This window comes from Rhipicephalus sanguineus, chromosome 9 (genome assembly GCF_013339695.2).
Source record: "Rhipicephalus sanguineus isolate Rsan-2018 chromosome 9, BIME_Rsan_1.4, whole genome shotgun sequence".
In the NCBI taxonomy this organism is placed as follows: domain Eukaryota; kingdom Metazoa; phylum Arthropoda; class Arachnida; order Ixodida; family Ixodidae; genus Rhipicephalus; species Rhipicephalus sanguineus.
This window is the reverse complement of record NC_051184.2, coordinates 39,730,976-39,754,530: the sequence shown is the minus strand read 5'-3', so window position 1 is coordinate 39,754,530 and position 23,555 is coordinate 39,730,976. Positions and strand designations below refer to the sequence as shown.

General features: G+C 47.2%; 1 protein-coding gene across 7 annotated transcripts in view; it reads left to right on the top strand.

Annotated features, from left to right (window-relative positions):
- LOC119405035 (catenin delta-2) overlaps nucleotides 1–23,555 on the top strand; it is a 136,145-nt gene that overhangs the window by 64,074 nt on the left and 48,516 nt on the right. For 5 of the 7 annotated variants that reach the window (XM_049419164.1, XM_037671789.2, XM_049419161.1 and 2 more), the window contains 5 exons: nucleotides 14,106–14,177; nucleotides 16,209–16,369; nucleotides 17,996–18,070; nucleotides 20,340–20,384; nucleotides 21,183–21,363. In XM_049419164.1, coding sequence (XP_049275121.1) covers nucleotides 16,353–16,369; nucleotides 17,996–18,070; nucleotides 20,340–20,384; nucleotides 21,183–21,363 — 318 coding nt within the window. In that variant the 5' untranslated portion in view covers nucleotides 14,106–14,177; nucleotides 16,209–16,352. The remainder of the gene's footprint in view (nucleotides 1–14,105; nucleotides 14,178–16,208; nucleotides 16,370–17,995; nucleotides 18,071–20,339; nucleotides 20,385–21,182; nucleotides 21,364–23,555) is intronic. The other 2 variants (XM_049419165.1, XM_049419162.1) reach the window with 1 other exon arrangement.

Here is a 23,555-nt window from a genome sequence, read left to right as displayed (position 1 = left end):
GCGGTGGGCGGTGAAGCGGAGCGGTGGGCAGCATTTCCACCGCCGTCCACAACCCTGGGTTGGACGTATAAGTTGGATATATAGGTTGGTGAAAATGTCATCCACCTGAATCTATCACTATAGCCATACGCCGTTTGATACAACTATACTGCTTCCTGTATACTATGATGAGAAATCGTTCAACAGGGGAGTCGCGCCGGCGCCGGAGACACGAAGAGAGCAGGTTGCAGCGAGTAAGAGATGTAGTGTGAAAAGTGCGTAAAAAGTCTAATTACGGAAACTTAAGCCAAACATATCAAATTAGGAGAATGTATCTGGATCTGCTGCGCGCTTGTGTCATATCTCCGGCGGCGAACAATTAGCGACAAGGACTACTATACGCTACAATATTCATGCGCACGCGTATCCTATGGAATTGAACGAGCGAAACTGCGTCGTTCCGACCGCGCTGTTAGCGCCATAGCATCGTATCTCGTGTATACCGCTACACAAACCCTCGTTTCGTAACGCCGCTCTAAATGTGTGCTAATCGTTCGGGTTAGGACTGACGGCGACTGAGTGTTCCCTCAGCAGCGTGTTTAGCGGATATTTGCTCGCTCCCCGCCAACCTATACCTGTTCGACTATTGCTCATCACTTCAGCCTCCCTTCACCGAACTTCTGTCTTTAACTGTCTATATGGGACACATCGTATTAAGATGCGTTGCCGATGTCAAACCGTCTGTACACCTTGCCTCGTGTCATTGCATGCTTGGAACATCGCTATCATAATACAAAGTTGGTACGAAACCTTGCCTCAAATTTTGGTCGCAAAAAATCTAATGTCGCGAGTCTTCCGCCATACTTGGAAGTGCGCGCGCTTACAACTGATTGGTCAGAGCGAGATCACGTGACCTGTCGGCTCAGCCAGTGGACTCGCTTCTGCGGAGGCCTACTACTACTACTACTACTACTACTACTACTACTACTACTACTACTACTACTACTACTACTACTACTAGTAGTAGTAGTACAGCACTGCCTCGCTGTAAAATGGTGTATTTTGCGTGCCTCCCTATAAATACACAGCTACATCGGCCAAATGTGGCGCTGTGTTGCAAATTTGGCGCAGTCGACAGGACCGCCGATAAGCCCCAGCTGTCAGTTTCCTGTTAGTTCCCGATTCAACTGGGAAACTGTAGTGCTAGCATCAGGAGTCTCTATGAGCCAGGTAGTGCATGATCGTGGTGCCATCGAAGCTCTTCGCGATCGAAACGATCGAAGAATAACCGGTTGGGTGCAATAGGGTTATCTGATAGTGGCGGTTGTTCTCTTTGTACCCCGCGCCACTTCTTTCTTCTTACTCTATCCACCTTTACAGTTTCGTAGGATTTGGTGGAAGGGTGCCGGCGTAGTAAACGCAGTAAGCGCAAGGCACGCAAAGCAAGGAGCGAGGTCTCCGCCGTCGCGCGCGCGCGTTTCTTTTACGGTCGTGCCCGACGTGCACGCCCTGCCGCCAGAGGTCGGTCGTCCTTCCTGCGGTGCGACAGCACGGAATGGAAGAATACACGTGCGCTGCAGGAATCTTCGCTGCAGCTTCGGCGTCGCTAGCCAGCTCGCCCGCCCGCCCGCGTTGCATGCGCGTGCCTTCTTCGTTTACGGTTTCTTGTAACGCTATTGTACCGGGCCTCTATCGAACGAGGGAGGCGGCATTCTGTTATGAAGGCGCCAGTGATGTCTCGTTGTTGTTGCTCATGGTTACCTGGGCTTTCTTCTTTAATTCTAAACATATCGGGGGAAATAAACTGCGATTTCAACAGCATTCTATGGGTTCAACTAATGAACGCCATTTCCCTTGCTCAAATTGTGACAGAAAAAAACCTTTAGTGATGCAAAGCACATAAAATCTAGCGTACAAACCTATAATCAAGACGAAGTATGCATTAGGACGTTAATTTTGAATAAATAGCGCGTATTCTCTCTGAAGCCTACCGCATTCACACGCATAAGATCGGCATCGGTTAATATTAGTTCCCGCTGTTCCAACAATGTAGTTGGAATAATGTGTATTGTTGCGTCCCTGGCTGAAACCGCGAACAGCTTCGCACACTACAAAAATTCCCCTTACAGAAATGTGCCTTTTTTTACACTGCCCCTGGACCTTTTCATCTGCTCTAACAGGGCGCAACGAATATTTTTGACCTAGTTAGACTATACCGCATTTTCTCGCAGACTACCAGCACTGGTTAGCGCCGGCTGATGCTGGCTAAATGATACCTGACGTCGACCGGTGTTGACGAAAGATTGGCTGACTAATTGCAAAGACTTGTTGGTGTCGACTAATAACTATTGGCAAATCTCGGCCAGCTAGTGCTGCAGATTGGCTGGCGTTGGCTAAGTTATGGGAACTCTGTTGGCTGTACGCTCTTATAACCGAGTATTGTCCTCAGTCCATTTCAGTCTATAGTGATCCGGTTGTCTACGAATCTTTTTTTTTTTTCTTTCCTGAAACGATATGCGTAGAAAAGAGCGAACTAGAAACGAGAAGTATAGGCGCCGAATAACGAGATTTGAGGTCGTGAATGTAGCAGGAAAGAACTGCAACGGAAACCGAAAGAAGGGGGAAAAAAAGCCGAAGCGTCGCGATGTTGAGTTCTTCGCTGTCACTTATATCAAGCTACATCGCGTCGGTGCACGCGCGCGCGGATGTAGGAAGTATAGAAAGGAAGGGCCTTTGACGTCCACGAGTGTCTTAGAAGTGTATAGGTGTCTGTGCTTGGGAAATAAAAGAGGGTCAGGATGGGAAGGATTGAAGGAGGGTGTAAGGGAGGGGGCGTAATAAAACAACCGGTCGCACAGCCGTCGTAGTTCGCCGATGGAGCGGAAATCAATTTGTCTCTAGTCGTCCCGTGTCCCGTCTCGGAAGAGAATCGCGGTCCGGTCTTTCCTATGCGCCGTATATAAGGAGAAGGAGGGGGGTGGGAAGCTATCCGAGGAGTACCCGTGTCTCCATAGCTCTTTGACTATATACGATGTCCGAGATGGCTTGCAAAAAAGATGATAAAAAAAGAAAGATATATCGGGTTGTTATCGATCTCGTGTGACCCACACGGCCGTCTGCAGGAGACCCTCAGTTATAGGAGCTCTGTCCGCGGCGACGGTGCGCGCTCTGCGCTACGTACACGCTCTGTTGAGCTTCGTGTGTATTCCGTTGGAGTAGCATAAATCACGCCGTGTACGTATGCGTATATAGTAAGATATATATGCGTGCAGTGCGTATCTATTAAAGGCGTTTACGATTCTTTCTGCTATATAGTCTATCCGACGACGCATGGAACGAGTACTAACGACGTTATCAGTTTGCGTGCAAATCGTTACCCACTCTATAGCCAATATGAAAACAATGACTCGCCGTAACAAAGGGAAAATATACATTCATGAAAGAGCGAGCGTCGAAGTTTCGTCTTTACCCATATCTCGCTGCGTCAATATCGCGTTTTGTATGCCTCCGAAATTGGCAAAGCTGTAATTGTTTATCTGGAGGGGCATCCAAGTAGTGGAGCAGAAAATACCGTACGCGTTCGAGTTGCTTGTTTAGTTATGCACTCCAACACAGCCTCGTGCATCGATATTGCTGGTCCTTCGTTTTACTGTATATGCATACTCGTATACAAGCAGTCGTTCGTCTGTGACAGTTGACAGCCAGTTGGGAAGCCCGCACTCCGCACTTAGTGTTATTGCTGTATGGCAGAAGGGCTGTCGTTTATTTGGTTTGCTAATGAGTGTGCCGTGCTTCGCTCTATAGATGTCGTGTATATTTTATAGATAACCAGTATATATAGTCAAGGTCTATAGAGCTTGGTCGATGCGTCTAATATATAGTCCGCCGCAGTCCACATCCGCGCAGGGATTTCTGTTGGCACTGTAAGTTCCATCTTCCACTGCACGTGCTCACCTTTCGAAGCACTTTTCACTCCTGTGGTTCTCCGTCCCGTGTCCTTCCTATTGAAAGTCATTGCATCGTAAGGTGTCGCGCTGCTAAGCTCGAGGGCGCGGGTTCGGTACCCGCCCACGGCGGCCGCATTTCGATGGGGACGAGATACGATGAACTTGCCCGTGTGCTTATTAAGATTTAGGTGCGCGTTAAAGAACCCCAGGCGGTCGAAATTGATTCGGAGTCCCCCACTATATATATACTGCGTGCCTCATAAACATATCGTGGTTTTAGCCAGCGAAACCCCAGCAATTATTATTTTTTCTAAAGTCATTGCATGCTGTAGCTTTGGTCGCTTTTTGGTTGTGGCCTCCCGCCGTATGGCTCTTGGTAGCGGGTTCGATTGCTGCCCGTTGAAGCCGCATTTCGATGGGGGGCGAATCGCTAAATAATCAAAACAAAAACAAACGCTCCTGTGGTTAAGCATAGATTTAGGAAAAGCTGAAAAGAATTTGGGGTGGTAAAAAGCCAATTCGAACTACCCCTCTACGGTTGCCCCCCGCCCCTCCTCCCCCTTCTCCCCAAAATGGCATCGTGCTTTCCAATCGGCCACCGGATATAGAGGATTCATCTTGTAATGCGCTGCTAGGTATGAGACGGACCGAGAGAAAAAAAAAGCTTGAGACAACGCAGGGTGTTGCGCAAACTATATATGAACTACTTTATTTCGAGAATGGACAGACTTACGTACAAGAAAGGAAGGAGGAACATGAAAAGGAGGGAAAACGTTCAGTAATAATAAAAAAAAAGTGATCCGTGTCATACCCGGCAGTGCATTACAGAATGAAGACGAACCAAATAGCCCCTGTTGCAACCTTACTAGATATAGATGAGTGGTGGCTAAAATCTGCCATTCCGCGGCTTCACTAGCCCGCAGTTGTCGTTGCAAGGGCTCACAGCAGCGAAAACACATGTAACGTAACAAATCAAGATATCGAAGTCATGGGTATAGCAAATAGCGAAAACGTCCATTTTACACATGATGTTGCACATTCGCGGTGACAGATATTAAGCGCGAGAAAATCAGTCGTAACGGTCACTTATGCTTATCTAAAACAACAGAACTCAATTCCGCGTGATTTCGATGCCACGGTTGCTTGAAGCTTCGAAACGCGCGCGAGCGCGCCGTCTACCGTCGTATACGAGGGGGGGGGGGGATCTTACACAATTGATAGTTGTCGGCTTCCGCGCTTGTCTCATTGCGTGGCAGCAGCAGCAGCAGCTGCAAGCACCACGCGGCAAATGGCGCTCAACCGCGCCGTAGCAACGACGGAAACTCGCACGTAGCTTTCCGTTCGTGTATGCTGTACACGACGCTCGTTTCACGGTCGCGCGCAATCGCGTCCGAAAAACGAGAATGGGCGAGGAAGAGAGCGATGCAGTGAAGCGTGGCGCTTCGCAAACGCCGCGCAACCAACCAACTCGCGTTTGTGGCGGCTGAACGCGGAGGTTTCAGAAAATGCAGAAAGCCGTAACGAGCCAGATATGCGAGGAAGACAAGAAAACCAGTTCTTGGGAGCGTCGCGGTGGCGATTCTTCGAAGACTGGCGATTTAGTTTTTGGTTCTTTGACCGTTTTTCGCTATTTTTTGTTCTTCGAACCACCCGTGTTTATATCAGGCCGTTCTTTACACAGGGCGTTCGTTGTACGACCCAAAATGAAGTCGTGCCAAAATTGACGCCGCGTTTTGCAGTAACAATTTGTCTTCCGCTCCGAATTCGTTCCTTCATTCTTTACTTGTCTGTTTTTTTTTTCTTCTTTTTTCGCCATTTGCTGGCTTGATCTGTAGAACCGTTCGCTTCTCTGGCACCGTTTTTGGTTCCCATCTCGCGCGGCTGTAGAGGCCGAAATTGGGAATTCTTCGACGGTTGATTGCCAGCGTTGATAGGCTTCCTTGTAAGCATTTAAGTAGAGCTTTCTGAGCAGCGTTGCTATTTGGAAAACGATTTGGAAAATTTATCGGGACCAACCCCGTAACTTCTACAGCCTTACTTGGAAGTTCGAGAAACCGGATTTTTCGATTTATCCCGAGCTTGAACGGGGCCGGGAGCCGATTGCGTGAATGGAATAAATTTGACTTTCGGGGATTGACTCTTGGACCTGAATGCGGGATCAATATGAGTTATTGGTCAGAGGAAAGTTTATGTTTCAAACATTTTTTTTTTTAACAAAGAGGAAACCAGAAGTCTGGCAAATTGGGTGAAGAGGAAAGGCCCTCACACTTCTCTGTTTCCTAATTAGATTTTAATGTAGGGAGATTAGGTCTCGTTCCAGTAGGGCCCGACGTTTTGAGTTTTCAGAGTATAATTGGTCAATCTAAACTAATTTTTTTGTTTCATTTTGGTGTCCCTTTAACGTATCTGTATCCCGCCTTTATATGAAGAGGAGACATCGGCCGCGATACGAAGGAGCTCCGAGCATCGCTTGTCCTTCCTCCTCCTTCGAAGATTATCCAGCCCTTAACTATCGCTCTATCAAGATTCACCCGCTAATCGAGCTGTACCATGCAAACAGCCGTTTATCGGCGCCCTTTATCTCACAGTAAAGTTTGTCATCCTCGGGCTGCCCGTGCCGCAGTACGCTTGTGTCGGTGCAGAACCGCCCGCCAGTTTATATACAGGAACGAGGCTTAGCGACTGCGGGACTTGAATGCTACGCTATAGGATCCTCACGGGCCCCATAGACAATTCATTGAAGCATGTATGGTCGACCGTCGCTTCCATGTGCTACTACAGAGCAGGGCCGGATTTCGGTTTCTCCTTGGCTATTCCGTCGGAAAGCCCGTTGTAAGGTACGTGATGGCAGATGCTTTGTTCTCCAGCTGATATGTTGGAAGTGAACTCGTGATTTGAATAACTGACTGATCAGTTGATCTGTCGGACAACGACTTATTTCGGCGTTGCTTTGAAGGCACCTCGCTTTCTCATATCTTCGAACTTGGCCGCGCCGCTGTGGCCCAAAGAGACCGGCGCTTTGCCGCTTGGCGGTAGGTTGCAGGTTCGATTGCCCGATTTGGCGATAGAATGCGTGTGCCTGCATTTAAATCGACATAAGGGTAGAATAGATAGCCCAAGCAAATGTACCCTTTTTCATCAGTTGAAAATGTGCTATATAGAACGAACAGAACATTTTGTAGCTTCGTGTCATCATGGACGTTGCGTAGTTATAGCATGCAGTTGAGGAGGCGGTGTGTATTTTGGACATTGTCTGGACATTAACCCTATCTAATGCCGAGACGTCGCTCGTCTGGGCATGAAGCACTTTGTGGCTCCATTTTTATCTTTCTTTTTATCGCAACAAACTGTTACTGTCGTTGGACGGAATATTGGATATCGAATAATTCGATTTTGTGGTTATGACTTCTTCGCGAAATTCGCGGTGTAATTCGCGCATACACGGACGACCGGTACCTTATCGCATCTGCTGCATGTCCGGGGCGTCCGTGCGTCGCTCTCTGCGTGCGTAGAAGGACCTTGCCCACTGCTAAGAGCCGACCAGACAAAACACGAGAGCGCGCAAAAGGAACAAACGTATATATGTGTGAAAGCGACGGTGTATGCCGTCGGCGGCAAACGGAAACCCGGCACCCACATCCGCGGGAATGGAATGGCGACGCGCCGAATAGACGTTGACGTTGCCGGAGCCTTGCTTCTCTGCGTCGACATCGCGGTGTTTCTGCGGCCATCGGAGTGTGTGTGTGTGTGTTGGTGCTTGCGTGCGCATATTGTGGTTTTGGTTGCGAGCGCGAGCACTGTATACTGAAGTTGGTACCCAACTGCTCCGCGCCGCTTTATTTCGTACTGCAGAGCCGTTTTTACACAGTGCATCCGCTTCACTTCGTCACGTATCTCTTGTTGACGGAGCGCACCTTTCTTGGACCTCCTCATTCATCATCGCTTCAGAGATCGAGCGACGGACGCCTTTTCATCTGCGCGCAGCCCGGTCTCCGACGAAGTGTTGTTGAACGCTGCGATCTTAGCGTGGTCCCGAAAAGTGGTCCCGAACCACTTTTCCGAGTAATCATGAAAAGACCTCGGTATTGGCAGGGCATATGATGCGTGATTCGAAAGGATCCCACCGGCGGGAAGGGCGATTTCACGTCTTGGTTAATTCATTTCGCTTTACGTCATAATTACCACACTACAGTTAAATACAACAATTAATGTTCCCTGTGCTTTCCTCGACCTATAATTGTCACTTGGATTCATTTGGTTGTGTGTCTAACGTCAGTGTCGGTGTATATTGCCTCACGAGTCGATCGCCGGAAAATTTTTCCGTATAAAGTTACCGGAACGTAGGGGTTGTGTCGATGAGTAAGAGGGGAGAGGTGGGGGAGGGGGGGGACTAATTTTTGGAGGGTGTCAGGAACCTCCTAGAGAGGGACGGGGGGGAGGGGGGGTTGCTGAGAGGGTGTATAAAGCCCTGGGCGCAGTGTTGCCGTTTTCCGTCGCGCTTCGTCTCAGTGATGCGTGGCCCGTACTCTCGCTTTCTGCTCGTTCAAGCTGCAGGTAGCCGACAGGGAAGAGCCCCTGCACGAGAGGTCAGATGAAGAGAGCCTGAAGTGTACATGACGCGAGCACCTGTACTGCGGCAAAAATAAACGGGCGGGCTCCGGGGCCCCCACTTTATTCGGAGTGCGCGAGCTCTAGCGGCGCGGTAAACTTGAGACGGGTTTAATCGCGTATCAAAACACAGCTGTCACCCGTATAACATCATCTTTCTTTCTTATTATAGCTCAGAAACAAGAAATTGCCCCCTCCCCCCCCGCCTTCCTCACACATTTTTTGGTCAGGATTGGATGCAGCGCAGTTGTATCGCGCAACATGAAAAGAGCGCGCTGACGTCGGCACGCCGCGACGCCGCCGATACGTCGAAAATACGCTCCATGTGGCTGTCGCTTTTAAACGTCGGATGTACCGATGAAGTTCCGGTACACCTCTGACGTCTATGAAAGGGATAATTGAGAACCTCCCGTTTGTAGCACGAAGCATCCACACGGATTTTTCGTAAAGGATAGCTTGTAGTGGAAGCAAAAATTCGTCCTGGTCCGGACGAATTTTTTATTTCTGCGTGTATGACCGGTTCCTGAGACCTCTGCGCGCTCGCGGCTCTCGCAAGTATAACCGCCGGCGCTCCCTTAGCGCCGAATGACGAAGTCTCGCGTCGGTTCTTCGTGCCAAGTTTCCTCCGCGGCATGCTTCTTCTAACTTTATTATTTTTTTTTTCTTATACAGCCCTCTCGATGTCAACGACCTCTCTCTCCTCTCGCGTGCAGCAAACTTTGCCGAGGTGCTCTGGCGCAACACTCGTATACACGTCGACGCGCAGTCTCTCATCTATAGAAGAGAGCGCATCTCTTTTTTGCTTTGTCGCCCGCAGCCATTTTCAGCGTCCTCCACTTAGAAGAGCCGTCTCGAACACAACTTGCTCTCTCTCTCTCTCTCTCTCTCTCTATCTCTCTCTCACGCGAACTATTCCGTTTTCCGTACCACCGTGTGACGACAACCGGATGGGTCGGTTGCCCACCTAGGACGTCAAAACACAGACACACAAACACACGCACAAAACGTTTGTGTTTATTGCGTGCCCCTCTTACGGCTTCGACGGCTCGGTCGCGGAAGTGTTTCCTTTCTGCCTCTCCTCCTGTCAACACCGTCGCCAACGGCGGCGCACGAAACTCTCGGCCACGCTGTATTTTATATACGCGTATTTTGTTTCGCACTCTCCACATCGTCGCTATGCTTCATCTGTTTTTCGTTTGTAATCCCTTATCTTTTTTTTTTGTTCCACCTACTTCATCGTCGCTTCCTCGGATGTTTACGCATAACTGCGGCGGAGAGGCACGCGCTGACGTCACTACGCCTCTTCCTTTCTTTTTTTTTTCTTTTTCGAGGGTGCGTGGAGATCGAGAGTAAGGGAGGAGGAAGCCGATGAATGATCGATAGCGCCGCCGATTTGACGTGGCCGGGAAGCTGCCGCTTCTGCGACAAGCCGCGCCCGCCCGCCGCGGGGAGGTGGGAAAACCGTCTTCGTTAATTGCGGCGCAGCGTTATTGGCTGCGTTGTGGGGTGAGGCGGCACTCTTTTCGATGTCAACGGTGTCAGCCCTAAACTGTCTTTTAAGTGGCTTCTTATTGATTTTTGTTTCCCTTCATTGTTTTGAGAAAGGAGGTGAAACATTCTGTGAACTTTCTGCGTGTTTTACGTGCCAGAAAGCTGTGTAATCACGGTTACGCTCTTTACTAATGCAAAGTGTACTTTCCAGACTTTTCAAACACTCTTTCGTACGACGCCCGCACAACTTCGTGCTTAATGTATTTGCTTTCTAAATGCCGTTAAAATGGGGACGTAACGAAACCCTGCAGGGCGCAGCCTTTTGAAATGTTCGAGGATGCACGCAACTAAATTTAATTAAGCTCGTCTCGGTGACTCGGAAGTCGAGAAGAAGTTGCTGAGAAGTTGTTGTGTAGATTTGTCACGAAAATTTATTGTGTGTTAGTGACGTCGTCGTTGTCGTCGGTCCCGCGACGGCGCTCTGCACTTCCAGTCTCCCTCCAGAGGTCGCGACCTCGGTGCACTGGCGCTGAGAATACTTTTTTTGTCATTTGAAAAGTAATTTACATGTTTGAGGGAAGTTCAGTGTAACGGGATGCGGCTGTGGGGCGCAGTTATGTACGACCTGTGTCATTCGTTCTCCTTGTCCCAACATGGAAAGGATCAGGGGCGTAGCCAGAAATTTTTTTCGGGGGGGGGGGGGGGGGGTTCAACCATACTTTATGTATGTTCGTGCGTGCGTTTGTATGTGTGCGTGCCTATATACCCAAGCAAAATCGAAAAATTTCGGGGGGGGGGGGGGTTTGAACCCCCCCCCCCCCTTGGCTACGCCCCTGGAAAGGATGTTTTATGGTGGATGCGAACATATTATCCATCACTACAGTCTACAATGCATAACTCGAACACGCAAAATGTGTTTCATACACGAAAAAACTAGCAGAATAAAGTATGCCTACGCGCGCGCGCGCGCGCGCGCGCGCGCGCGTGTGTGTGTGTGTGTGTGTGTGTGTGTGTGTGTGTGTGTGTGTGTGTGTGTGTGTGTGTGTGTGTGTGTGTGTGTGTGTGTCTATAATGATATGCTACAATTGCTCATTCTCGAGACAACTGGTCCACTTGATCGCCGCTGTTTTGGATTCTCGTCGGAGATGTTCATCAGGGAGACCCTGGGTGTCTAGACACCGCAGTGATGATAGGCGATTGCCACTTTCAATATCCAAGACTGAATTTATGTCAGTACTGGAACAAACGTGAACCTTTATACTCGTTTAGTCATTAACTAACCATAATAATAATAACAATAATAATAATAATAATAATAATAATAATAATATCTGGGGTTTAACGTCCCAAAACCACGATATGATTATGAGAGACGCCGTAGTGGAGGGCTCCGGAAATTTCGACGACCTGGGGTTCTTTAACGTGCACCTAAATCTAAGTACACGGGCCTCAAACATTGTCGCCTCCATCGAAAATGCAGCCGCCGCGGCCGGGATTCGATCCCGCGACCTGCGGGTCAGCAGTCGAGCGCCATAACCACTAGACCACCGTGGCGGGGCCTGTTATTATTCTTAAAGGGACACAAAAGTGAAGCAGTGAATCGGTTTAGACTGATGAAATGTACTGTGAGAACAGTAATTGATACCATTGATACATAATTGAGAACCATTGATACATAAGCACACTGAACCTACGCATATGTGCTAAAGGTTATGATCACACCTTTGCCATATGCCGTGTCGTGCCATCCGCCTCTTGCTCGCCACAGCATCGTTACGTTTGCCCGATTTATGCAGCCAGCGCAGTTATTCAGTTACTTCGCGCCGCACCAGGGCGCCATTCCGGACAATGTCGTATTCCGCCATCTTGTTCGCTTTGATTGGCTCGCACGGCGGCTGCAGCCTTCTCTGATTGGCTCGAAACGCCAACGTGGCGGAATTCGGCGATATGGCGGATGTGCACCGATGCGCGCTTTGCTAGCCCCTTTCATCGCAGCGTGTGTTATTGGAAGTGAATGCTGCATGCTTTGTTGTTTTTCCTCGGAGCCAGTTAGAAACGGATTGTGCTCGTGCTCGAGTGCGAGGGAACTTGTGTGAACGCGCGATTCCGAATGCTCGGGTGTGCTCCACTGACACTGCACCGAACTAACGCGACGAAGCGTGGAACGAAACCACGAAAGTACACGGTATTCGCCGGCTCGACTCGTTGGCTCTGCGTGAATGCTCTTCCCCGCGCATGTGTCGCCCCCCTGGGTTTTCGGCCTGCCCGACGAAACAAGCCTGGTGTCGGCCTTTTTGCGTTTCTACTCGCAGCTTCTTTTGTTGGTGTTTCGTCGTCATACGGCGTTGCCCCAGCAATCCCTTGTTCTATGTCGCGTGTCATTCTCCCAAGCATCATCCGTGCGTCTCTTGATCACTTTTTTTTTTCACTCTCTCCCTCCAATCGTTTTATGCCGTGCCATATGTTTGTCGAGTACTGTTACTGCAACAGTTGTTCGATCGGTCTCGGTTGTTTTACCTCCAAAATACTCCTGTCGGGTCGGGACTTCTCTTGTCATCTTGGAGGCTTTTCCGTTGGTGCGTTATTTGACGCGCTCCGTTTGTTGTTTTGTGCCGGCCGCGACTTGTCAGCTTCGATGGTAATTCCCTCCGTTGTCTTTGCGGACCAATTCGGATCCCGTCTGGCGCTCCCTCGTGGTTTGGCGTTCCTGAGCCGTCTATTCTTTGCCGTTTATGTCGCCAAGGCTTCTTTTGCGTTTATGTTGGCGAATGACATGTTCATATGGTCTCTTGTCATTTTTCTTTTTTACCCCTTTTTGTATCATTTCGTTAGCTTTTTTCCAGTGCCTTTGAGACGTAACAGAACTAGAGAAAAAGTAGACATAAACTTGCATTTCATGACCTTGTCTACGTCGGTGCCTGGATCAGTTCGTTTCCTTCCGTCGTAGGATATTTGTGCATTGAGCCAAAAGCGTTTTCTTCCCGTTTGCCCAAATGGGAAGTGGGGGGGGGCTCACGGCCAAACACTGTAATTGTGTAGAAATTGTGTGGCTTTGTTCTATGCAGTGTAGGGGAGCCTCTCACTTTACTTTCATTTTTGGCTATACGTGTGGGCCGCGTGGCCATTGCTACAGCTTGGTCTGGCTCTAGGCACCACTGGTGTAAGTCATGGGTGTTGAGGGCCGGGGGGGGGGGGGGGGGGTCAGGGGGTTCCTGAACCCTCTTGTATTCAGTCTGGGGGGATGCCCCGTGCAAGTACTGTCCCCTGAGATTTATTTTTCAAACCTCATATATTTCAACTGCTTGACTGTTTTGGCACATTTAAATTTTTTTGTTAATGCCCGTTTATTTTGTAGTGTGCACGTGTGTTCAATACCCTTCAGCTGTGTGAGATGACGTACAGCTGCGTAAGTCGCTTCTGCTGTTAGACCGGTTTAGAAGAAGACTAAATAGAACAATGCAATTATGCGAGCCGGGAACCCTGCTCGTTTTTTTTTTCAAATTTATTTCAAAGCATGATTTTAATTTTTATGTGAATAAAAATAAAACCTATATTTATAAAAAGAAAATGGCCACCATGGCAAGATATGTGTCTCCCCTTGTGATTTTTCCGGATTTCTGCCACTGCTAGGCACAGCCACAAAGTATGCTGCTGTTGTAGTCAGATTTGATGTAGAAGCTCTCTTGTGTGCTGCCTGACAGTCATCTATATTAAAGACGCGGTACACAAGCTGTCTTCTACTTTTAGGCATTTGTCTCTAGAGCAGCATGTGTGTGGGGGGGGGGGGTACAAAAAATTACATTCAACCAGTAGAAATGCTCACAGACAAAAGTCCATGAGGGCAACCTCTGGCTACGACTAGAGGCTAAACATTTGAGGTGCCTTGCCATGCTTACATTAGTTAAAGAGGTCATTAAATGTAATCGCAATCTATGGCTCTAATTTCTTGCTGGATTGTGTGTGTGTGTGTGTGTGTGTGTGTGTGTGTGTGTGTGTAGAGTCAGCTGAATAATTGCACGATTGTCAGTTTGAACAGTGTCCTAACTTGAGCATTCCCTCTTTGTTCTTTTCATGGTGCAGGAGGCCCAGTTTGAGTTGCTCACAAGGCAGCTGGAAGCAGAGCGGCAGACAGTTGCCACACAACTCGAAAAAGTGAGTCCATGTCGGCGTTGATAGTTGCATGGCATTATCTCCATTATTGTAACACGCCTGTCATCTTTTTTGTCAGCTTTTGCAGTTTGTGCCCCTTTACAGTAAGTGCCTCCTTCACATACACCTACAGACGTCCATGGTGTGCAGTTATATAGATGTAACTGATCATGTTTGTTTTGCATATATTGCAGAAGAATATCAGCGTTTCCTATAAAACCCCTGTGCCATTTTCCTATAAGGTAGCCGCTGTTAACATTTGTTACACTATGCAGCATTACATATGGCTTGCCCCTTCAGGCACAGAGTGCAACGGACTGTTGATGAATGTGACAAACTTTCAATAACTTTATTTTAAGGCGCCACATACTTCATTTCAACAAAGTTAACATGGTAGGATTTTACTTTGTACGTGTTTTACTTAGCCACGAGAATTATGGAGAATTATTATATGGTGCTGGTGGTCATCCTAAATTTTTGCATTAAAAGCAATTTGGTGAAACCAAGTGCATGCACAGTTTGCTCATTGAGTGCAAGCATGACGAGGAACGAAAACAAATTCTTTTACAACTGCTGTCGTTAGCGGCACGTCAAACATCCCATCAGATGGGATGCTATAGTGTGTCTGCCAATTTGATCATCTTAAACAACACATTGCCTGTTAAGTGAATTCCAATTGCGTGATGCAGCCCACAGCTCGACGTCCCTTGCTTTCTTTGCCATGACTGGTCACAATAGACAAAAACAAATTGCGTAAACAAATGTGCAAAGATCGCTCGAATATCTCGAGCTTCTCCTGGTATCTCCTCCTACCACCAACTTCAGTTTTCATTACCCTTCTAGCTGCAGCGTTTCTCAGCTCTTCCCAGTGTGAGGGAAAGCCACCTGAACCTCTCTTTATTCAACCTTGCTACAGCTCCTGCTGCCTTCTTTGCTGAGCTGCATCGTTTTTCGAATCTCCAGGCATTCATTATAGCATCCCTGTCCAGTGGTTTCAGTCTCTTGAATCTAAGACATCATAGAAAATAATTTAATTTCCATGTGTCCGCAGGTTGATGCATGGAACTGGATCAGTTTCACGGCTTCATCGAGATGTCCTCCTATAAATCTGCGAAATCCCTGGGTAGTACGTATTGATCTGGGAGTTGCTTGCAGTGTGCTTGTGGTGTACACCAGGTTTCTCGGTTACGCTTACTGCTACACTGGTGTGTACTTTACTTGACCTTCGTTGTTTGGTTGTTCTTTATTTAGTTTCTTGTACTTATTTCTGTGCCTACCACGCACCTGCTGTCTTTTATGACTGCATATGTTTCCAAGAAAGTTCGGGCTCAGTAACCCACCGAGCTCTGTGGAGCTTTTTCTTACTCCCCTGCCCTCTTAGAAGAGGGTAAGCATATGCTCGTTCGTTCATTCATTCATTGATTCATTCATTGATTCATTCATTCCCCATGTTCGTTGCAAGGGTGCAAGAAGCTATGTCTGTAAGTCAGCGTGCGCCATGACCTTGAGCACTTTTTCTTGTTTTCTTTGAATTTGCAGCTCACTTTCAGTCTGATCAAGAGTGCACTGGTGCAATTCTATATTGTGTGTAATTCTGGCACTAAAGAGTGCAATGCGGGGACATCGTCGTGGCGCACCTTGGCAGCTGCTTTAACTATGCAGCTCTTGATGCTCAAATCATCCATTGGCCGTGTCCATGTGCTTTTTGGTATGTGACGCAGTGATTTTAGGTATGTCGCATCAATTGTCGACAGGAGAGTGAGCAATTTCTAGCTGACTCGCTGCAAACTGTGCTACAATGTTTTGCTCACACGTTCGCTGGAGCCCATACTACCGATCAGCAGCATTTTATGATTATGTCCACAAAGTGTTGCAGGGTCTGTTTAAAGAACACCGTGTTGTTTTTCCCTACAGCGTGGCTCATAATTGCGTTGCAGTATTGGCACATAAAAGCATAGACGTTTTATTTTTTTTATCCCCCTCAGTCTCCGCTCACAGCATTATGTTTCGCATTTTTTCGCCTTTCTGCTGCAGATCAAACTAAGAGATCGGGACGACGCAGTGAGCGTGTCTAGCGTCTCGGTGAGCGGGTCTGCCGAGGAGCCCCCTTACGCCTGGAGGCCCCCGCCTCCCCAGGTTGGCAACTTTGGAGCCGACGACAGAGAGACTCGGCCCAAGATGACTGACTCGCACCTGTGAGTTATGCCGCGGCACCCGTGCTTGCAGCGGGACCGGCATTTCGGCAACTACGACAAGTAGTAACTGCTCGTTGCCTGAACAAATTCGTCTGCATGCCCGTGTGCATGGATATTCAAAAGGCGTAGAGGAGTGCATAGGGAGTGGCTTTTGCATTAATTACCCGAATAGCCCCACGACGTTTCTGTTGTTGGGAAGCACCCGCTTTTGTTCGCTTTTACCATTTGTTTTAATAATGCAATGACCTGCAGTGAAAAGTGACTCCAGTATGTTTAAAAGTTCAAGAGCAAGAAAAAATAAGAGGGGTATGAGCAGAGAAGATATACGCAAGAGCTAACGGCAGCAATTAGCCTTATACACTGGAAGTACAAAATGGTTATGCGTACAAATGTCACACACAGGGCATGGTTGTGTTAATGAGCAAAGATGCTTTGACCTTGTTTAGTTACTCGGAAATACACATTCTATTGCAGTTAATGATAGTGATGGCACACTCACGTTGCTTGCAAGATGTAGTCGTTCTTCCTGTTCAGCTTTGATAATCAAAGTTGTGATACTATCTCAGTCATGGCATGACTGCCCGTCCCCATGTTTACTGCTCTTGAGCTTTTAAGCGTGCCCTGCCTAAATGATTGAATGTGCGCAGTTGTTGACTGCAGTTGGGTGTGCAAATTATTAAATTCGAAGCAGAGGACAGGGAAGCATTTTGATGAAGTATCAAATCTGTCAAGCCTACTGTTGTCATGACTGGTGTTATGAGACCAGCTGTATGCCATTTATGCAGTTGCGCAGTCATGATATGCCCCGACATTTTTATGCCATCTTGCAACCACATTGAAAGCAGGGAGTATGGTCGAGCAGTTGTTCTCAGATGCAACGTTTCCTTTAAGGTAGACAGTACACCGGACTGGGCTTTTAAATCACCACACATACTGCCAGATGTTAAAATGCATTTTTCTGCAGTCCGTTTCATACTTGAGAGGCAATATTGCAGAAGCTACCAAGCAGTACGGTCGTAGCAATTGCACTTCGTGTGTTTTACAGTGTAGTGGCTGCTGGTTTCACGGTGGCTGCTAGTCACAAAAGATGGGTACGGTGACATTGCTTCAGAAATTATGGACAAAGCCACTGAGCAAAAAAGAACACATGCTTTGCCTCTGCCTGTGTGTATTCTGGCTGCCCAGGAATGGTGCAAGTCCACGTATCATGGCATCATGATATCCACTTTCTGTGTACCAAATCTAAAATTGGTTCAGAAACATTTATTGCAGTAAACTATCGTTTAGGTGCTCAGTACTTCTTTTTAAGCTTAGTTGTAGTGTCGAGTAACATAGTGTAATGTCGAGTAACTTCCTGTGACGGCTTCCTTCGCAGCAAATACAGTGAAGCCGGAAAAAAGAAAAGATGCGAAGCCGGCGCTCCAGCTCACGCTTCTCACTTTGCAGCCTCGCTTCACTTATTGCGCGCCGCCACCTGATCACTCCTCTCTGCCACTCTTCCCGATTTGTGTCGACACTCACGCATTTTCACACCGCCTCATTCCCCCCTGCTTTGCCCTGCTCCTCCTTTCCCGTTTTCCATTGTCTCCTGCGATCACCCTCCTGCCTTGTCTTTCCTGGCCGCAGCATCATTAACCGAAAGACGGAATCCAAAGAGGAAGAGCACCTTGTGCGCACTGAGCTGGTCGAGAAAGTGCAGAGGTTGGTGTCACTGCCGAGCCCGAAACCGCTTGCTGTCTCTGAGAGTTTCTTCGCTCTTGCTTACAACAGGGACTCTAGACCCATTCAGTAATTGTCTTCAACCCATAGTAACCAATTAGCAGCACGTGCTGAGACAAAAAACAGCTAAGACGTGTGTGCAGGATAAGTTTCAAGGAGTGCATGGGTCAACAGCTGGGTTAGAAATTGAAGTTATATCGCTGGTGCTAAACCTTTGGTGTCTTGCCAAGTGCACCTGCAAAGCAGTAATCAGTCAATCAGTTATTGAAATCACCGTGTTGGTACTTGTACTGCCATTATTTTGTTAGGTGCTGCCAGCATCTGAGGCCTTGGATATATGTCCCTTGATCATGAAGCATAGGTCAGACCAAAGACTCTGCAGGAAGCTTTTGTGAAGTGGAGAGGAGAGAATGAGCACCATGCTCTTGCTTAGGTGCTCACGGAAATCTCGGGGAGCTCGTCTGCTGGATTCTTGGGTATCCCGGAAGCTAGTTTGGGAACCAAACGTTCAATTGAGAAACGACTTTGTCCATATGTTGGACATTATTTTACAACACAGTAATAGCAAAGAGCATGCTAGTTAGCCGATAGCTAGATTTTTTTTACCGACTAGTAAAACAGGAATTGTAGAAATGGGTGCCTGGAGTGTTAGGCCTACTTTCAAGAGATTGAGAGAAATTTTAATGCCATGCTGTGCGTTGAGGCAGCTAGGAGCATGTGACCATGTGGACTTTTGTGCCAGTTTTCTCATAATGACCTTGTTTCAGTCCTCGTAGATAGCTTTGTGGTATCATTAAGTAATCAGTGTGCCATATTGGGCACCTTGCAAGCTTTATGCACACTCTTGCTCACGAGGCATTTGCAACAAGAACAGCGTGCTGTAGCTACAGAGACATTGAGGAGCAGAATCTGTCGTGCGCTTTGTTTTAAGCAAGAGTGAAGATCCTGTCATTTGACTACGCATGCATGCTACTTTTGCTATTGTGCTTTTTGCTTTTGCTTTTTCTTGCACGCAGGAACACACACTTCAGTGGCTGCCTATGTCTTTCCTATACGATGTTGTATGTATAAAAGTGACCTGGCATGAAGTTAAGCTACTATGTAATCATTATCAAATGGATGTGTGTGTTCTGATCTATTTCATGTACAGTATCTAGAGGAGGGCTGCTTGAAGCATAGTATGTAAAATTATTAGGCCACCTAGCTTTATAAAGGTGGCTTAGTGGCCTAGCAGTCCCCAGATATAACGTTGCATGTGCTTCTGTGTCATTTTTTTCACGCTCAGAGTTGTAAAGCAAAATTGTTTGCTAGTGCCATTGTGGCCCTCCTGTGAGGTACGCTTGGCTCCTTAACTAAGTATGATCTGCAGTTTTCTCATGCTTCACTGGAACGCAGCATTAGCAGGAGAAAGCAAGGAAGCCACCCAATAAATTTGTTTCGGAAGCCCTTAATACATTAGGTCTCGTGCCTGTTAAGCTGTATTCACACGATGGACGAAATCGCGATTCGAGCCCGCGGATTGCATACTACGTCACCGTACGTCAGCCGTTCCGACTTCGGTCTGCGCCGAGCGATTCGTGAAACGACGGAGGGCCAAATCACAGTTGGGATCCTCAAGGAGCAGTGCCGAAATCCTCGCTTGTAGAGTGAATTCTCCTCTGTCATGTGAATGCTGGCTGCGGAGAGATCCAAATCATGTCACATGTCGCGTGACCGATTTGTTCGTGAGCACGTCCGTCGTGTGAATACAGCTTTACCAGCAGCATTTTCACTATTTGTTAGCCAGACAGTAGAACACAGTGGGGTCCACCTTTTGTAATTCTTATTTCACTTTAGGTAGCCAATGTAAATGCATCGTTGTAGTGGCGTTTGAGTGATGCCATAGAAGAATGGCTCACTTTTGTGTTGATACATTTCAAAACACAGCACTCAGCATGTCTCATGAACACACATTACCCTTGTAATGTGTGTTCGTGTGATGTGTGTTCATTACCCTAGGCCACCCATGGTACTCGCATTTAAGTTTGCGGTTGCATTTTAATGGTGTTTACTTTAGCCTGCAGTTATTATGATTGATAACATCCATATGCTGTTGGAATCACCTTTGCACCATGTCTATTTTTCCTCTTTGTAAAAAAGATTTTATTTTATTTTGCTCATAACTTTAATAGTTGCATATTCCTAAAGATGTGTATCTTTGGTAAGAAGTGTCTGTTACATAATCTTTCTGTCAAACTTTTACTCTACGTAGGCGCTACTATCCTGATCAAACTACTACAGAGTATCATCGCTACATGTAAGTTTTGAAGCAGTCAAATTGAGTGTATATGTTTGTGTGCGTGTGTGTATGTGTGTGTCTGTGATAAGTATAACTTTGAAGATTAAATCAACGCACACACATTTGACAGTAGTTGCACCTGCATGGTTGGTCATGCATCACTCTTAATTTGCATACCACACTATAGTGCCTTGATGATGCAACGTTTAAAGGAATATTTTAATGCTTTAATTCATTGTTAATGAGTGCACCTTTAATAAAGAGGCATGCTTGCATGTAATTGTCACATTGCCTGTTCTTACACTGCACTGCGTAGTTTTAGAGCTCATGGCTGCTAAACAACTGGAACTCGTACGATGTGCAGATTACTTGTGTGCATTGGAAAAAGATAAGTGCCATGGGGTAAATGATTGACTCCATGGTTAAATATTTTTTGTGCTCTTGATTTACGTGTAGGGCTCTTGATTTACATATGGCATCTCTCTGTCAAGCAGTGTACACATCTGCGCACTTGCATTAGATATGAACTTGGTCACCAATGGAACAGAAAATATCTGCACCGTGAGCATTACTCTGTGGTGGTGTCTTCTTTCTCATCCCTGTTCTCAACACACTTTGCACGTGATGCAAGCACTTGTGAACTCGTCTTTTGCTTCCTTTTAAAGTGGATCTTTGTCCTAATGCTGAAATAACCGGCCAAAAAAAGTGCTTGTTTCGGAAACTAAAGTTTACTTTGTACATGACTCTTTCTAAAGAGCGACTCTTTCTAATAAGAGCGACTCTTTCTAATAAGAGCGACTCTTCCTTCCTTTCCAGGCAAGATGGCAGTTCGCCGCAGGTGCAGGAGTCCTACTCCATGAACTACCACAGCACGACGTCAACCAACGGTCACCAAGTGGGTGACGGCGAGCACTCACCAAACTCGTCCAAGCTAGCGGTGCCGGGCGAGAATTCCCAGCTCGTCAGCCGGACAACACAGCAGACCAAAACGCAACAGGTGCTTCTTTATTGCAACATGTACTTGCCCTTAAAGCATGACACTTTATGCGTATTAGATGTGTGCCGTAAGACCGGTGTTGTGTACGAAGTGAAGCAGTGTCTCGTGGAATGTTATCATGTATCCAGCGGTCATAGACGGTTGTGTCACTGTAGCGAAGGCCGGCTTGCAGGAGGTGACGGGAGCATTTCGATTGTAACCCTTGGCGTGTCCATATAAGATGGTATACATCTGCTTGCATCACTGGAACAGAGCAGTACGGACACACAGCACCCAGTGGTAAATGCAGCCAGTTCCAAGTGAAGCTGACAGCTAGTGTAAGGGCCACCTCTGCCCGAAGCCTCCCAAGCACGACATCCTCCACCATAGTAACGTGAAGTGGGGGGGGAGCAGACACCTGGTGGGATAAGAGCATGTGTGTCTTGTCAGAGAAAATTTTTATGGGTCCACTCCGAGCAACAGATACTCCACACAGTTCAGTCTCAGCATAAAGAACACGCATGACGAATAAACCAATGTACCTATGTACCTAAGCAATCTGATACCATTGTCACAACGTCAATTTGGTCATAATTGAGCCCTATCTGGATAGTATGGATTGCGATCAGTGCTGATAGCTGCTGCGTGGTCCAATGATCCAGTTTGGGTTGAGGTGAGCTGGAGAGCAATAGGTGCCATGAGTGAGTTCAAAGCACTCACCAGATTTTCTTGTTATGGTGAAATCATTTATAAAACGCCTCTTTGCAAGAAAATATTCGTTGGGCTGTCATTATGGATCGTAAGCAAAAAAATCATTGCCCGCTAATTGCCTACAACTCTCACTACATGCATTGGGCCGTGGCTACAAGAGCCGACTTGCAAAGTGTTACTCTCGATGCTGTTTCAATATAACAACGTACCTTGGCTTATAGAAAGCTTTTTCTGTGATTTTATTTAACTTTGGCTACGTTTTTTGCTTTTAGCATATTCTAGCACTCTCAGCTAAGAGGGTGCAGACGTCAGCCTTTTAATTGAGAGTGCTAGGATATGCTGAATCACAGTCGAGGAGTCTGATTCGATTGCCTCGGTCCGGATCAGGCTCTATTGGAGTGACTGTGTAGCAGCACTTGATCCAGGTTAAGCCTATCCGGATTGGGCCCAATCAGAATTGGAAGTGATGTGATTTAGAAATGCTTTTTGCTGATGTTAGTGTTTAACCAGTATCAGATGTAGTAACAGAGGGATCTTTGTACCTCACTGCTACTTCAACCATACTGCATTGTGTTATTTAACCTATTAGGTGCCGTGACCATAGGTCGGCAAAAAGTGTGGAGCTCACTCAGACTCACTCATGAAATATATTTTGCCCTGAGAGCTCACTCGGACTCAGACTCACCAAATTTTTTCTCCACCGGACTCACTCGGACTCAGACTCACTGAAATGTTTCTCAGCCGGACTCACTCGGACTCAAACTCACCAAAATATTACTCACTCGAACTCACTCAGACTCAGACTCACGGCTCTATCTGAGTCTGAGTGAGTCTGAGTGAGTCGACTCATGAGTCGGTTAGCGTATAATTGGCTTTCTTGACCATGGTGTCAATGCTCTTTAACACCAATATCTGGCGTAATTGATGCTCTACTTGGCACCACCTTTTGACCTCGTACCTTCAAATATAAGTTATCAGTGGTTGCAATCCAGTAAGGACATCTTTTTTAAAGAGGTAACTCCCAGATATATTTTTATCAAGAATTTTCTGTGAAAGAGATTGCGGGGGAAGGTGAACCTGCTCCCCCCCCCCCCCCCAATACGTAAGTCACGCCTTTGATTGATAAATATAGAGCTGGTGTATCAACGCTAGTGCTTTGAAGTATGTGTGAGTCGGCGGGAGTATAAACGTGAGCCGACATAGGGCTGATAGTAATGGTGAAGTTGTGTAGAAATAACGATAGGTCGGCAAAACAGTGTGGTGCTCACTCAGACTCACTCATGAAATATATTTTGCCCTGAGAGCTCACTCGGACTCAGACTCACCAAATTTTTTCTCCACCGGACTCACTCGGACTCAGACTCACGGAAATTTTTCTCAGCCGGACTCACTCGGACTCAAACTCACCAAAATATTTCTCACTCGAACTCACTCAGACTCAGACTCATGGCTCGATCTGAGTCTGAGTGAGTCTGAGTGAGTCGACTCATGAGTGAGTTTGC